General features: G+C 47.6%; 1 protein-coding gene across 5 annotated transcripts in view; it reads right to left on the reverse strand.

Moving 5' to 3' along the window:
* Window positions 1-2821: 2821 nt before the first annotated feature.
* FN1 (fibronectin 1) overlaps window positions 2822-16685 on the reverse strand; it is a 51375-nt gene continuing 37511 nt past the window's right edge. For 2 of the 5 annotated variants that reach the window (XM_032189591.1, XM_032189588.1), the window contains 14 exons: window positions 14751-15020; window positions 12721-12908; window positions 11547-11634; window positions 11220-11396; window positions 10836-10925; window positions 10448-10627; window positions 9716-9805; window positions 8430-8896; window positions 7745-7883; window positions 6408-6572; window positions 5105-5230; window positions 4427-4533; window positions 4067-4177; window positions 2822-3663 (listed from right to left, as the gene is read on the reverse strand). In XM_032189591.1, the coding sequence (XP_032045482.1) occupies window positions 3589-3663; window positions 4067-4177; window positions 4427-4533; window positions 5105-5230; window positions 6408-6572; window positions 7745-7883; window positions 8430-8896; window positions 9716-9805; window positions 10448-10627; window positions 10836-10925; window positions 11220-11396; window positions 11547-11634; window positions 12721-12908; window positions 14751-15020 (2273 nt within the window). In that variant the 3' untranslated portion in view covers window positions 2822-3588. The remainder of the gene's footprint in view (window positions 3664-4066; window positions 4178-4426; window positions 4534-5104; window positions 5231-6407; window positions 6573-7744; window positions 7884-8429; window positions 8897-9715; window positions 9806-10447; window positions 10628-10835; window positions 10926-11219; window positions 11397-11546; window positions 11635-12720; window positions 12909-14750; window positions 15021-16685) is intronic. The other 3 variants (XM_032189590.1, XM_032189592.1, XM_032189589.1) reach the window with 2 other exon arrangements.

The following is a 16685-nucleotide window of genomic DNA, read 5'->3' on the forward strand; positions in this document are numbered from 1 at the left end:
ATTTCCTCAAATCTTGTCGCTGTCTGGATTAAGACAGTAGCCCAGAATGAAAGTGGTGCGTTACTCAACAGGCATAGCTCGCCTGTTGGCTGTGTTAACCCCAGCCCTGGCCAGCCTGACTGCCTTCCACGCCACTGCTTCCCGTGGGGTATCAGCGATAGAGTCAGTGTGGTTTTCGTTAGCTTATGCCTTAAAATTTGGGTTTGGGACTCTTCCACTGTTCTTCCACTCCTCGCTTGTCTTTTCTGTCACTCTGCTTTGATCACAGCTGGTGCGTACCATGCGTGAGGGTCCCTCGGGAATCTGTTAGCCTGTTCTTTGTCCTGATACTCTAAAGCACCAGATAAAACTGGGACCGGTAATAAGCATCGGGCCAGCTCCTGTGCTGATGTGGTCTTGCTTCACTTGCTCTTTGCTGTCTTTGAGGAGCTGTTGTTAGATTGTTACCCATTGATTAACATCATCCAGGTGAGATTTTTGCATCAGGTGCCAGTAAAGGTCCAACTCTGGTGGTATCTGCCCAGGGTCTGTGCTTTGCTACCTGGGCTGAGCATGTTTCAATCCTCTGTGCGTGCATTTTAGAGGTCTGTAACAGTTCCTCATGAGGTGCACCGATCCCCTGCTAGCTGAACGAGTTGCTTCTCCCTTTGATACTTGCAATGATGGAAATCTAACTGCGGGGCTCTGCTCAGCATCCCTTTTCCATAGCACATGGAGATAGGTCTGCTCCCTTCACTGGTGTTTTTTGAAGAGCAGGCTGCTGACAGGCTCTGTTTTGCACCATCACCATACGGTGCCTTGCCCCTGGCAGGTCCTGTGCTGGCAGCAAGAACAGCTACCAGAAGCGTGGACGTAAGCAGAGGGCAGGGCAGAACCTCTCAGCCTTCGCAGTGAGCAGGAGGGGATTTCTTTCCTGCTGTCAGGCAGGAGCTCCCTTCATCCCTACCCAGGCAGCTGACCCTGTCCTGAGCATGGCTTGGGTCGGACATCGCTTGATCCTAGTGCTCCGGAGGATTTTGGCTATAAATTAACACTGTTGCGAGGCTCAGCTGCTGGTCTCCTGCCACTTCGTGCACTACGGGCTGGCTGAAGCAGGGACCCTGCACAATCTTTAGTTCCTTTTGTTGCTGTTTCTAGCAGAAAGGCAGCGTGGCTGATGTTTGGGATCTCACACGTCTCTACTGTCTGTGCTGCACTCTGCTAGCGGGTATCAAACGTAACCGAAAGTAAGAGACTCAGCTGAAGGACAGAACAGCCAGCATCGTGCTTATAAACATCAAACAGAAATTCTATCAGCAGTGGGAACCCTCGTGTTTTAAGGTACAGGCCCTCTCTGCAGGGAGCTTAGGCAAATGCAGTGTTTAAAGCATTTTATCCCATAATCTTTCCTCTGTTTGTGGTGTTATGAGTGATGTGGCGTTACAGGGAGGAGATCAGATGGACTCCAACTTGAGTTCAACTGAGCAGCTCCTGTGTGCCTGTCAAGTGAGTTACTTAATGTCAAAGTGACAAAGTAGGGACCTCTGTAATTGCTCTCTGGTCCAAAATACATAGCCCTCCCTCGAGGAGGATGAATTAACAGAAATCTGTCTTAGCAGGGAAGTATTTTTCTATGTCTGTCTAAGCCGTGTTGAGTTTGCATGGATTTCAGATATTCATTTGGCTCTTGAACACTGCTGGGAGAGAACTGATTTCTGTTGCAATCATTTTACTATTTGCAAATGTTTTCGTTGCTCTATAGATAGCAATCTGTGAAAGCAGTGGCCATGTGGGTTTCTCATGTCAAGAAGCCAAATTCTATTTTCATGCTATGCTTTATTCAGTCCAGAGAAATCCATTGACTTGAGCAATGCAGTGCTGGCGGAGCCAAGAGAGGAATGTGGCCTGAGGAAGCACGACCAGAACCTTTAATAATGCTCTACATTTGCAAATGTTGTATGGGTTTTTGCAAAGCTGGCAACAAAGGGACTTACTGCTAATTTTGTGCATTGTAATCAAGCCTGGCTTTGTCTTTAAAAGGGCTTTTAAGGGAGTTTTAATGACACCCACCCCCAATACCACAGTAAACTTGAACAAGCACCGACCTAGGTGAGGTCTGGCTCCATTTTTGAGGCTTTCTGCAGAGGTTACTAACTGAAGGGTTTCTGTGACTGCCTTTACAGCAGTGCCTGAGGGCACGCTCAGCTGTAACTGAACAACCTCAGCTCTGGATTTTTATTTGGATTTACCACAATGCAAATGCAGCTACAGGAGCTGAGATTTAAAAGAATGATGTGATTGATAGACCACAATATGAACCCTTCAGCTGGTCACAGGTCAGTTATCTTCCATCACAGGGACAGGTAAAGTGTGGTCCTCCCCCCATCTTTAGGGCAAGGCTTGGAGCAGGGGCTCAGTGACCCAGCATCAATTTTACCCGGGGTGAGCGTGGCCTCAGCCCTTGGGGCAGCTGAAACCCTTGAGAACGTTCTTGATTTTAGGTATTTAAGGGTCTGGCTGGACTGAGGACCATCTCCTTTGGCTCAGTTCTTGGCTAAAGCAGGAATTACTTTATTTTCCCTCCCCCCTTTTCTCTCTCCTCCACCTATTCCCCCGAAGCTGCCCCCTGCAGCATGGCATACATACTCAGAGGCTCTCTGCGCTCTACTGGGACAGGGGGGTGCAGCTGGAAGCCTTTAATTAACAAACTGCTCTACAAATAGTCTCTTCGTGCTTCATTGAGATGTTTGCTCCATCTTGTTTCAAGGCAATGTTACTCCAGATCAGAATAATCGTCTTCTTCCTAGATTCCATGGTAGCAAAGAGAATCGCTTAAACTATGTCTGGTTTGTAAATCTTTTTATTAAAAGAGTTGTTTTTTTTCTTTTCCACAGTAGTAAAGCTTTGGCACTTACAGTATAAAAATAATCACTGATCATAATTACACCAAATTCCTCTTTGTCAACTGCATACTAAGTGTCTTTAATACATTTTATTCCCATATAAAAACACTTGAAGGTCAGGGGAACAAAACTGATAAATAACAGTATGAGATACAAAGATACAGCTAGGAAAATACTAGGATCATTGAGAAAGAATTAGGACTGTGCATATTTTAAATATCACAGTGATTGGATTTGCTTTTCCTATCTTATTGCTGGCTGCACGCTTATGTGAAAGCAGAAGTGTTTGGTGGACTTTCCTATCTCTAAACTTCAGTAATGTCGTACTCAAATGTTGTTTGCATAGCACAGGAACCTTTAATTTCTACACTCTCCCTCCCCCTTAATAGTTTGATCCCCTGCCAATTTGGGTTAGCATCCTCCCCCCTCGCTTTTTCCTTTAAATTTGAGAATACTGACTGGTATTCAACACTTTGAGCAAAAACAAGACAGTTGCTATCATGAGAAAAGTCTGAAACACTCCAAGAGTGGCGCTTGGAGAAGCTGTGAGTTGAGCTTAAGCTGGGAGAATGGCTCCAGAACGAAGGGCCATTCTCCAAAGATGCAGTTTGGCTAGCATCACTCCAGTTTGGATGGTAATGGTGGCAGACAGGTATTTATGCTTTGGTTTGGCTGTCGCCCTTGCCGCAAGAAGTCTTGCTGGATGTTACTTTCCCCGTGGATGTTGTGTGTCTGCCTGTACATCTAGGGGCATGAAACACTCAATGGGGCAGTTGACATTCTGTCGGGAGGGAAGGAAAGCAGTTAGCGCTCTGTCCCGGGAGGGCAGACACTCGGGGGGGGGCTGCTGGGTGCCAGCCCGTGCAGCTGCTCAGCTTCGTGAGCACAAAGCAGGGGCTTCACAGCAGCAAGGAGACAAGGACATCACTACGTGCACTACTGCCAGAGCATGCAGGCATCTCCCGGAGCTGCTGAGTGCCACTAGAGCCCCGCTGACGCTGTGTGTGGAAGTGTGAGCTGGCCTTTGGTGAGCAGAGTGGTGGTTTGCTTTATCAGTAGCTATCAGCCACAAGCACAAAGCTGCATGCTCCTCTCAGCCCCCAGGCCCTGCCCAGACCCCCCCCTTCTCTGTGCCCCGGACCGGCCGCGCATTTTGGGAGGGCAGAGGAGGAAAGCATACTCACGGTGTTGGTGGCCTGGTGGTATCTCTGTGTGAACTGCGTGTAGGTGTGGCCGGCTGAGCCTTCGGGGGCCACCTCCACGCTGGGCCGGCGGCAGTTGTCACAACGCCAGCCCTAGGGAACAGAGCACCAGTTAGACCTCACACAGGAACAGCTCCACCACCACCGAGGTTGTTCCCTTTTTATACCACACAGGCCCTGAGTCCAAGGCCCTACAAGTGGTTAAGCTCTCCTACTAATTATTTTTCTTCTTCTCCGGGCCTGTTTTGGCCAGACAGTGAGACACCATCTGACCAGAAACCCGACAGTCCTAAGACTGCTCTCCTCACTGCACGCTCGGCGTGCCAAGTCCCTCCTGCTTACCTGCTGTCCTCCGTAACAAGTGCAGGAACAGATGGCCCCGAAGTACTCCTTCTGCCACTGCTCCCCAACTTGGTACATTTTCCCATCATCGTAGCACGTGGTCTCATCTGTGGAGAAACAGAACTCGGTTGCAGGGCCTGTGCTTGGCTCTGGCAGTAGCAGAGCTCACAACGGGAGCCTCTGACCAGAGGCCTGCTGGCTGGCATGGGGAACATCAGTCATTTCTGTAGCTCCCTAGACACTTTCAACTAGACCGTGAGGGTATTTGCCTGACAGGAGCAATGCTGTTTAATTCATGTTGCTGAATCCAAAGGATCTCCAGGTGACAGGCCCTGCAGAAGTGTCCTGTGCTGCTGATTAGGGCAATCTGTACCACTTAGTGAGGTGACACATCCCTAATGTGTGGCTTTGGGGTAAAGGCAGGCAGGCACTGAGTGTGCTGTGACCTGAACTAAGAGGGTTTTCTTTGTAAGCATAGGATTTCATGTGGAGTGTCATGCTTTCAGCTCCTGGGAGAACAGATTAAAATCTGTTCCCAGTTTAGCCTCCACAGCTTGGATCTAATAACACTGATACCCTGCTTGCCACCATGGCAGTACCCAAAGTGAATGGGAACAGCCTTGAGATGGATACCGAAGCTTCCCAAATTGGTGCTCTTAACAGCAGGAAGTGACTTACGAGGTTCACACTTGAATTCTCCTTTCCCATTTCCAAGGCAGGTGCAGCTCATCATCTGGCCGTTCTCCCCCTGCCGGTCCCACTTCTCCCCAATCTTGTAGTTCACACCGTTATCGTGGCACCACTCTGGAGAAGGCAGAGGAACATAAGCAGGAGTTACCCCATGTGCTGCAGTAACACAGCAGGAGAACCGCTTGATGTTGTCTTGGAAACCAACAGAGGGTCAAGAGAAAGAATCCCTTCAGCTCTTGTGGGTCCTGAGGACAAAATCGCCTCCGACGGCCACACATTTAGTCCCCAGCAGCTTGTAACTGGTGAGGTCTGTGACACGTGTAGGAAATGGGCAGAACCTCTTAGGAAAAGAGTAAGATGTGACAAAGATTGGTGTTGGAGAGGGCTGGAAAAGAAGAAATACAAAGTAGGAAGGGAGAGAAAAATATTTTTGAACAAACACCCAGTAAAACTATCACAAACTGCAAAAGAAAACAAGGGGTGAGGCATGTGTATCAAATGATGAAATATCAATATTAATCCAGTAAAACAAATGTCTCCCCTGCAGTCACTCTGAGTCTATGCAAATTGCAGAAGTGCCCTTTGTGCTTAGCTTACTCTGCAATTTAAATGCATCGGACGTGTTGTGTTAAACCACCACAGATTTTTGTTCCATGCCCTTGCATGAAACCTGGAACTCTTCCATGTAAGCCTCGGTCCTGCCAAGACCGAACCTTAGAGCTGTGGCAGTGGCATTGTCTGCTCCATGGTTTCAAAGAGCCACTGAGAGAAATCAGAGAACTGGTTCTGCAAGATGCTTTGCAAAGCAGGCTCTGGACTTGCTGTAATACCCACTGAAATCCACACAAGTTCTGTCTGGCCCTCTGCAACATAACTGGGAGGTGAAAATTCAACCAGAGTTTACGATTCAAAGCTGTCTTCTTACATGGCTACTCAGATATCGTCATTTAGGCACCTTGTCTATCTCACATTTATTTACCCATTGCCTAGATAGACCTGGAAAGGGTAGGAAAATAACAAAAACATGTAACTTTAGTGGAAAAAGTCATCATATATCAACACCATATTGATCACTGCTGATGCAATGAATAGCAATGCTACACGAGTTGCACAGCTGAGAAATAATCAGAGTTTTCCATCACTAATAATGATGCAAAACCCTGATTTGGTTTAAAAACTGAAGAGCCAGTGGTCATTTGCATCATGTTTGGATCAGACTGGCTGTCAAACATGCCCTTAGAGCTCGGGGGGGTTAGGGACAGGGAGGGGTGGTCAGAAGCCAGCTACTCACTAGAAGAATCGCATCTGAAATGACCACTGCCAAAGCCTAAGCACTGGCACCAGAGCTTAAAGCCAGTTTCTGATAACCGCTCCCACTCCTCGCCAATGGAATAGAAGGAGCCGGTGAATGTGTCGTAGCAGGTGTCGTCAGCCGGCTGGTTGAGTCCTTCAGACACTGGAAGGGAAAGAAAAGAAACAGGCATCATACACAGCAATAGGAGCTATTGAAAGACAGAATGATTTGCACTGAATATGTGCATTTTTTTCCTTAAAACATCGTGGTAGTAATGGAACTACCCCACGGGCACACGCCTGATGACTCTGTCAGCGGATCAGACTCCCTGCGATTTATTTTCCATTTGCATGTGTCAGAGCAGTTGAATGAGAAGAAAAGCCGACGTGAAGGCTATTTTCATTTTGATTTGCCAAGTTCCAAGCAAGTGTGAGATTTTGCATTTGCTGCTGAGAAGCAGCAATCTGAGTTAGCCTGTGTAGGAGAAACGTGCTGTGAGATGCTGGGGACAAAGGCAGGGGGGTGGTGGCTGCATGGGTGCTTTTGGGGGACATTTCAGACCCTAGCTCATGGCGGGGTGATGGAGTGGAATGAGACCTTGTTGGAGAGACAAATTTCCTGCCTTCTTTTTTGATCTCAAAATACACAGGATGAAATGGAGGGAGGGAAGAAACGATTGCTGATCGTATCCCTGTGCTGGTACAAGCAAAGTCCGGGTCCCGCAGGGTGTGTGTGGGCTCTGGGCTTTCCAGCTGTGGCAAGTGCTGCCTCTGCCCACAAATACTTGTGGTTGGTCACGAGGCTGCTAAGTGCAGCCTGTCTGTGCTTCATCAGCATCTCTGCAGGCAGCCTGCCCTGCCACTGGACCTTCAGGACAGCCCTGTGGTGCTGCTGGCTAGCCAGCACAGAAGCAGTGGCAAATGACTGACGGAGCACTTAAACTGGCCACCAGCATCCTGTGTTACTGTGACTGCAAGTCCTCCCTGCTGGGCAGGAATCTGCACCACCAGCAGGATCCCTGACTTCCTTGGAGAGCTGCAAGTGCCAGATCTCTTGCCCTTTCTCTCCAGCACAGACCCTTGAGGAATGTATGGAGCCTCAGGGCACGTTCTCCCTAATCAGACAACTGATCAAAACAGCTGCGGTCACACAATCAGTGGGGCAGCTATCCAAAACCAGCGGACCTTACAAATTACTTGGCCCAGTTCCCTGCTGGCAAAGGTTCCTTTCAGAACTATTCTTGAGCCAGGGCACCAGGTACTCGCTTCCTTGATCAAAGAAAGTGAGGCAGGTGCAGCAAAGGCTTACTTTGACTCCACAGAGCTTTCACTTACCAGTATTGCCAACCGTGACTACCTCCTCCAGCACCTTTTGTCTCCGGTGATCTTTCAGGGCTTCCACTATGATGTTGTAGGTGGCCCCTCTCGTAAGGCCGGTGAGTGTAGCACTGGAGGAAGTGCCGGGGACCCTGAACTGCAACAACAGCAGTGGCACGTCACCAAAAAGGGAAGGGTGGTTACTCCTCAGGTGTCACCCCACTTACAAGACAGAAATGGTGTTTAGATTGACTTATGCACTGTACTGTGATGCAGCCAGCTTGTTCCCCTCAGTGAGATCTTCAAACACCACTGAGTTCAATATTTTGGGCTGTGGTTTGTGATGGGTAAGTTATCACCATTTCAGGGAGACAGAAATGGAGGGGGAGAAAGGAGACTGGCTAAGCAAGTCTTCAGCTTGGAGGAGCAGAACCTGAGTCTTCGAAACTCTAGAGCAAATTCCCAGTTGTCTCCCTGACTACCCCTTTCCCTGGTGAAACGTTGGTACTGACAGCATTGCAAGGGCTTTGCTTTGGCTGTTTTATCCTGTAGCCTCTCAGTGAACAAGAAGCATTTATCCTTCCTGCCCTCAGCTGCATTAATAAGTCTAAGCCAACCCTGCCTGCCACCTTTAGCACAGTAAAAGGGTGGAGGGCCCAAGAGCGAGTCCAGCACCATCCCCGTGCTCAGGCAGTTCGCTTACCTGCAAAGTGTCTTCGTCCTGGCTGACGGGCTGACATGAGATGATGTACTCAGTGCTCTCCAGCAACGGCCTCCAAGAGATGGTGGTCTGAGAGAGAGCCTCCTGCCCCGTGCTGTCGTTGCGCCTGGGCCCCCGGGAGTGAGGGTAGGAAGGTTCGACGATGATCGGCACTTGGTACCCGGGGATTTCGATGGCTTCGTCCACGTTTGGCGGCTGCCGCCTCGACCCTGGCCTAAGGGGAGTTGCTGTGGTGGGTACAGGCCGCCTGTAGCCGTGCTCCTCAAAGAAGACTTGCTGCCCCTGGTGTCCTATTGTCTGGGGGTGCCCTGAGGTGCCTGGAAGTTGGATACCGTTTCCATTGTCATACCTATTGTTGGTGAGGTAGGGGGTCCCCTCGTCGATGGACGGTACGTCGAGAATGTCGGGCTGGTTGGGGTGCGGTCTGGTAATCAACGTGGGAAGCTCATCTAGCCAAAGAAAGGTTAGAAGCCATAAAGCAAAGCACGGCAAATTAACAGTGGTAAATCAAACAGCTGCAGTGGGTGCTGTACACTGCTCCAAGCGAAGATTAGCAGTTGTCCCAAGATACAACACACTTTTTATGATCTCATTGTGATTACCGTGAAGGCAATGATTTCTCTCATATATATTTATATGACATATAAATATATTTATTTCATACATGAGCATAAGAAGCGTGTTGGTATGAATTTTTCATACAGCAGAGCAACAGTTTTGAACACTGCATCCCAAAGAAGCCACCAGTGCTCAAACTGAGAAGATGTAATTACAACAGATACTCTGAGGTTATCAATTAAGAAAACCACTGGTGTGCAGTAAGAAACTAGCCCCTAGATGGCATTCAGATATCCAGAGGGTATTTTGCAGGTATCTCAACCTCAAACTGTGGACAGGGTGAAGAAATAAATGCAATGGGCATCAAATAAGTGGATTCTGACTTTGATGGTATAATAAGCTAGAAGGAAACAAATATTAAATTAATTATGGATTAAGTACCCAGCCCAGAATCAAGCACCAAGCATGTTGATTTGTTCTTGGTATTCAAACATAGCCAAAAATCATTCAAATAACTTAGGAATCTCACCTCCTGCATCCTAGAAAGGAAATCCTCCTTACAAAGCCTATTTGACTCAAAAAAGAACGGCCAAATGGTGTCAACAGGATATTTTACATACTATTGCTGTTTCATTCTTGAGTTGGTATTCCCCAAGAGGGGGGCATCACCTCCTGTTAGCACACAACAACCACCCAGAGCTTTATTTTACCTGTCCTTTTTTTGCCCATCAGCGGTTCACTCTTTTGATTGTTCTTCACAGCAATGATGTAGATGACGTATTCAGTTCCTGGTTCCAAACCTAGGGAGGGAGGAAAGACAACATTTTATATTTAAAGAGAGGGGGGGGGAAGGCCTCATGATAAAATGTGACGGTCAGCTAAGAGAAGGACAGCTTTGTTCTGCTGTTATAGTTTCTAATGAGAGACAGTGGTTTTATGGGCATGCCTGTCCTATAAACACATTACATGTCTCCAATCAGATCCGCTATCAGATCTGAACAATACACAGATGTTTCCTTCCCCTGCCGCCACAACTGTTATGCACTCAAGCGAAAGAGCCCATGATTCTGGCACTCCGTCAGTCACGCATTCTGAAGACTCATGTTTTGTGTCTGCAGCATCTGCAATCCTAGCTAACAGGGTCAGATTTCAGCTTGTTCTGAGGAGCATGGGGCTGGACTCTTTGTACTGCCCCCAGAAGGCACGCAGGAACAAAGCTGGGATTTTTCTGCACAGGGAGGGAGGGAATTCCTTAGTGCTTTCTGTGCTGTGATGTTCTTTGCTGTGGCTGCACGAGCTAGTGGTATATTTACGCAAGGTAAGAGGGCAAGGGGTGTTGAGAGGATGGAGTCAGACAGTTCCCAGCTACTAGTAAAAGAAAAACAACTCTTAAGCTCAAGTGCATCAAGTGAGGAGCTCCCGAACAAAGCAGAGACACGTACCAGTAATAGTGGCCTCGGTGGTGCTGGGCCGAGGGCGAGGCAGGAGCTCCTTGGCTGGTGAGCCAGGTTTCTCGTACCTGATGATATAGCCTGTGATCTTGGCTCGGGGGGGCTGCCAGGTAGCCAGGAGGGAGTTGCTTGTGGTTGTCAGGAAGCGCAGGTTGGAAGGAGCATCGATAGCTAGGTGAAAACAAAAGGAAACCAGTCAAGTGCAGGAAAGGTGAGCAGCTTTACCCAGACTCTCTCTTCTGAGACCCTTTTCAAACTCAAAAATAACACGTATTGCTGTGAGTCATAACATTATATGTGGTTGGATATGCACAACTTCTGCCCGCCCACAGGTGATCGCTGTATGAACATGAGCAGAGAAGTCAGGCAATGTCATTACCTGTGGAGGCATCAATCACTACTGGGGAGCTGCGTGCATTCTCGTTCAGAGTGTAAAGGTAGATCTTGTAGTCAGTGCCAGGTTGCAAGCCTGAAATGAAGTTGAAAGGAACATTAGCTTTTCTTGCAAAAACAGTACGTACACTACAAAAGGCAGCTCCAGTTAGAAAAGAATCTTCACTGCTGAAGATTCTTCACACTATCTGTTGTAATGTTAATCTGAGGGAAATCATCTAAGAGGGAGCAAAATGTCTTTCAACAACTTATTGGAGACTGCTCTTAATGACTCAAATATTTTTTCCTGTATTACACACATCAAGGAAATTCTGCTACAAAGCAAGAACCCAGCACACCTGCTGATGGCCTGCTGAAGCATCTCACTCACCAGTGATAGTGTAGGCCCTGACATCAGGGCTGATGGTCCTCTGGATGGGATTCTGGCCACTTGCTGGGATGGCATCGATTTGGAAGCCGGTGATGGTCTCGGTCTTGGTTCTCCAGGTAATGGTGATGGTTGTCTCTGTGGCATCTGTCACACGGGCCCTGCGAGGGGGACTAACATCTGCACCAGAAGGAAAGTCTCCTGTCAGTACTGCAGGGATTGTGAATCTGACCAGCTAAATGTTTGTGAAGGCCTTTGTTGGACAGGGTTTGATCCGTCTCTGGGCCTCCCCACCCAGCACAGAATATTTGAGGAGGATCCCCCACTTACTTTCAAGAGTGGTCACCACCCCCTGGGCTGGTCGGCTGGTCAGAGAGTCCTTCAGTGCATACACACTCACTTCATACTTGGTTGCCACCTAGAACAGAAGTTACACCATGTTATGACAAGGACCTGACAGGGGGAGAAATGCCCTTGCGTTTGGTAGAGCCCCATTTCTTGCTGGCCAGTTACTGAGGTATGAAACCTTAAAATCAATCAGAGGGATTAATGGGATGATTCTGACTTCCACCTGTCATGAGACATGGACCCTGGTAAACAGTAGTGTTGGTAATGCTGTTAGTGTACATGTGTGCACCCAGGAGCAGAGGAAATCCTGGAAGAAGCTTGTCATCCCTCATTTTGGGATCTCTGTGCTTCACAGCTCGCTCTTCAGGAAAAGCTAATTGCTATCCTGTTTCTCCTGGGGTTAATGGATGCCATTTGCTATGATAAAGTGCTCTTGCTGTGAAGAAAAGAGAATAGTGGAAGTTAAAGCTTTAAGCATGGTCTTTAGTCTTTGACTGCATCAGACCAGGAGTCCACTTAAATTAGAATGTATTTTAAGGCTCACTTTTCAAAATGATTCATAAAACTCCTTAAAAACAGATCAGTAGCTTTTTAAGATAGCAGGCACCCCAAGAGCAGTGATTTTCAGCATTTTCCAGTACACGAACTACTGAAATGTTTCCAGTGGAGAAGATGGCTATATAGCAAATTTAAGCATACTCATAAAAGACCTGCATTTTTTACTTACATTTTGCAGATGTCTTAGAAATAGGCAAGACTGCCAGATCTCCCATATCACAGCTTGAAAACCACTGTGTAAGGTCACTTTATCTGACCTCTTTTGTAAAAGATGAGTAAAAGCATTTTTCTGGGTTGTTGTTGATTGTGAACCTGATGATTTGCATTTGATTAAGGCATCCAGTCTCTGTGCTAAACCAGGGGGGGAGGAGGAATGCAGATTCAGTAGGCCAGTTCCTCGCCTTTTAAAAACTATGATAATGAATAGTTACAGCTGATGGCTAGCGAGACTTCAAACGGAGTCAGACCCCCAGGAACTGTAATGAGCTACTCCAGCTGAGGTTTCCAACCCAGGAATTTTAAACAGGTTCAAGTTTTAACATTTCCTTCTCATAGCACACCAAAACACACTTCTCTGCATCGCGCAAAGGGAAGTTACCATTAATCCAGACACAACGGCAGATGTACTGTCCGGAGAAAGGTTGATTTCTTTCATAGGACCAGTCTTCTCTTTGGGGTTCACTCTGACTCTGTAGCCAGTCAGACGAACGTTTGGTGCATTCCAGTTGACGGTAAGACTGGTGGGAGTTACCTGAGTAAACTGCAGGTTTGTTGGAGGTGGGATTGCTGCAGAAATCAGGATTGGCACACGGTTAGTTTGAAGGAGATGATGGTCTCAGATAAAACAGTACTCTGTCCTGAACATGAGACACTTTCAGGCCTGAAATACATGAGGGGGAAAGCAGTGTGCTTCCTGCAAACACAGGTGCACAGCACCATGGAAGGGGATAAGGCATTCAGGAGGAGATTCTCAAATCTGTGGTGAGCCTTTTCTGGAGAAATAAGGAGGTCTCATTGCTTCAGCCCCGAAGTTAGGTGAGCAACAACACTGAGATACAAGGTGAATGCTTTGGGAGGTGTTTACACCTGTAATAGGCCAATCTGTTTTAATTCTTCTGCCTGCCTCTGCTTTTCATCACACGGCTGGTAGTTTAGTCCTGCTTCACTTGTCTCTCTCTGTTCACTTCTAAAGCATGACTGATGTCTTACAAAAGTAAGTAGGAAGCAGGCTCAGGAATCGCAAAGAGGATATAAAATACTGCCAAATGCAGAGGGGAAGCATTTTACAGCCACTTACACAAGTGTAAATTACTACACAGAGAGCAAGGCAATGGAAACGCAGAGCTGTGGTGGCCATAAGGCTCATCACAAGAGGCTGTTTGTGAGCTAATATATCTGATATCTTTAAAAACAAATGCTTGCATAACACAGGAAGCATCCACTGAAACCTCTTGCCTTACTGTTTGTAATCTTCAGGCTGTAAACAGGGAAAAATATTCCTTACTATAGTGCCCCCTATTAGCATATTGCTGTGAAGTTTTCTAATTTTATAGACTGGAAATAAAAGATGTTTCTCCCTTGCTGCTTTGCTCAAGCAGAGCTCAATCTAAAGGCCATAAGAGCCAATGGAAGTCTTGAATGGCTTCAAATACACTTCTGAACAAGCCACAAAGGGTGAGCCACAGCGAGTGGGCTTTAAAAAATTACTCCATTTGCATTTCTGGCAGGTAGTCAGCCAGCTGTTTCAATCATTACAGCACTTTGCTTAGGTTTAGTGCAGCAATCTGAACACTAGGAACCACTGTCCTCATTACAGCCCTGGAATTAGAGTGCCAACTTTTCATCCACAAATGAAGGGGAAACCTTTATTACAAAGGTGCTACCGCGACATGTCTGGCACTGTGCAAGCTTTGTGATGAATTCCATATTGCTAGAAGTAATTGTATCTCAAGGAAGAGTTTCCTTTTCCTTTCTCACAAAGGACTTTTAAATGCGCTCTGCTCTGGGTTGGATCAGACTGGCGCATCGGGGAATGCGGTCTCCTGAACATAGAAGGCCCTGTTCTTGTGGAGGTGATGTGAGTGCAGGGTGGGGGCATACACATGGGCTGCAGTCCTTAGGGCAGTGCCAGTGAAGGATGCAGAAGCTCTGAGACTTCTGAGTCAAACTATCTCCAAGCTTTTCACACTGATCTGCTCCACGAGGAGGTGAGGACGCTGGGGGCTGGAAGCTGCCCTAATCTCTCTGGTTTTGGTAACTGCTTTTGGTCACAGGGCCCCCAAACCCTACAGACAAGACAAGGGTGTGGAGAGAGGGTATTCCCACCGGGCACTTGGCTCCCTGACTAGGGACTGAACATCACCAATCCACTCAAGGACTGAGAAAAGGCTAATAAGGTAACATCCCTCCTTTCCCTGCAATCTGCTCCTTCATTCCAGCTGGTTTTTCCTGCATGCTGCAGGCTGATTTGGCTGGCAGCCAGCTCTCCAGTGCCAGCTCCTCCTCTCGGAGCAATCACATCCCCTTTGCTGTCCCGGGGGGCTTCCCCAGGGCCGAGCACCAGCAGCACACTTTACCCAACGGGGCAGAAGCTGCCATGGCCTGCTGGGCGTGCAGTTAGAGGTGTACCTGTGGACTGGGTCCCAGTGAGGGGCAGGCTCTCCATGTCATCGTATATGGCAACGATATTGATAGTGTACTCAGAACCTGGCCTGAGGCCATGCAGCTCAGCAGTGTCTTCTTCGCCACCTGGGGCCGGCAATAGCTCATGGATTCCATCCTCAGGGCTTGAGTAGGTCACCCTGTACCTGGTGACTTGCCCCTGCGGGCTTTCCCAAGCAATTTTGATGGAATCAACATCCACCTCAGTGAATGTTAGTCCTTTAGGGCGGTCAATGTCTGTTAGGCAAATTAACGGTAAGAGGTTAAGTGATAAAAAGCAGGTTGTGGGTGAGGAAAATCAAAAGCTTCTCTATTACATGCAAAGCAGTTTTCGGTCTTGCGCGGGCGAGAGGGTACTTGATTCTCCTCTGTGCTGCACCTTGCACACATGCTTACGCCTGTGCAGAGTCAGGCTGACAGTCTGCGGGTGCCGGACAGCAGGAAGGCACTCTGAGCCTTGCTGAGCACCTTCAAGGCAGCCCAGACCCCGCTCTGTACCTGCATCTGAATCCCCTTGGCACTGCAACCCCCTTCAGACACCTCCAGCAGCATTAAGCTAGCTTCAAGTGGTCAAGAGGAAAGAATTAAGGATCTGGCCATCTCAAGACCTGTTTCGTCAGAGCCAGTACGTGGTGCCCAGTGCTAAAGGCAGCCAGACAGCCCAGCTGACTCGGTAAGTTTGCGTTCATGCTGCGTTAGCTTTTCACTATCGTCAGCTGCTGTGCGAAGCACCAGTCCGAGGAGAATCAGTCCCGCTATTTTCTTTCATAAATTAACATCCAATTAACACACTTATCAAGAAAATTACTCAGTATATTACATTTTAAGATATCAGTTAGGAACAGAAAACTTTTCAGCTCTGTATTGAGTGCACGAAATGTCCCCAGGTGCAACTGGGTGATGCACACACGTCCTAATTAGACCAATTAATTAGATTTTCCTAGAAAGGAAGCTTGGTGCTGGACTGCAAGGTAAGTGAGCCTTGCTCCATACAAGTCTACTGTGGCTACCACAGAGCTATATCCATCTGTCATACATAATAAAAGGAACTATAATGCCATTTTTATATTGCCTCCAAATTATGCTCATCTAAAAGATTGAAACTTTATTTGCCATGTTATGTTAGTCCTGAATTTTCCACATTGTCTAGTTGGCAAAGATGATTTTTTCCAGGAACTTTTTGGTTTGAAACTGACATGAACTTTCCCCTTCTCTGAAAAGCTTCAGGGAAGCGTCTGTTGTCTTTAGGACAGTCCTGCAACTATTTGTGGCTGAGCTGTGGTTTTGAATGCAAGCTTGAACATAGGAATAGTGTATATGGAAATTCCTGCCCCAGAGATGTCCCTGAAAAAGGCACTTTACATCAGAGGCACCCTTCTGAATTTATTGCCTGTTCCCTCTTGCCTCCTCTGTGCTCAGAGCAGTACTGTCCAGGCAGATAAGAGCAACTGGAGGGTGGCTTTTTTTTTTTTTCTTTTGGTAGTGCATAGTCACAAATTCTTGGTAACTCATTCAGTTCCCTTTACTCCTTTGCACAGGAGAAATGCTCCAAGTTCAGTCCAGTCCCTTAGCAGTAATCACCTTTGCCAACTAACTCCATAAAGGAGATCTTTGCACATTTTTTTCCACTGATTGGCTGAAGGCAAAGCCCAAAGAGACTTCGTGGCTTTAGTGAAAGAAAATTGGAAGCGCAGCATTTTGTGGGGTGGAAAACTGCATTTTGCCAGCGTCTGGGGGAGAAGGACTGCATTTTTGCCAGCATCTGCAATTTAGGTGCGTGGTACTTATCGCAGGGCAGGCCACCTCACATTCTCCTGGGAACGAGGCACCTGCCACTTGGCTTCACTGGGGATGTGACACTGCATGGTAGATTCAGACATCAATAAATAACGTGTGTTTTGT

Source organism: Aythya fuligula, chromosome 6 (genome assembly GCF_009819795.1).
Source record: "Aythya fuligula isolate bAytFul2 chromosome 6, bAytFul2.pri, whole genome shotgun sequence".
In the NCBI taxonomy this organism is placed as follows: Eukaryota; Metazoa; Chordata; class Aves; order Anseriformes; family Anatidae; genus Aythya; species Aythya fuligula.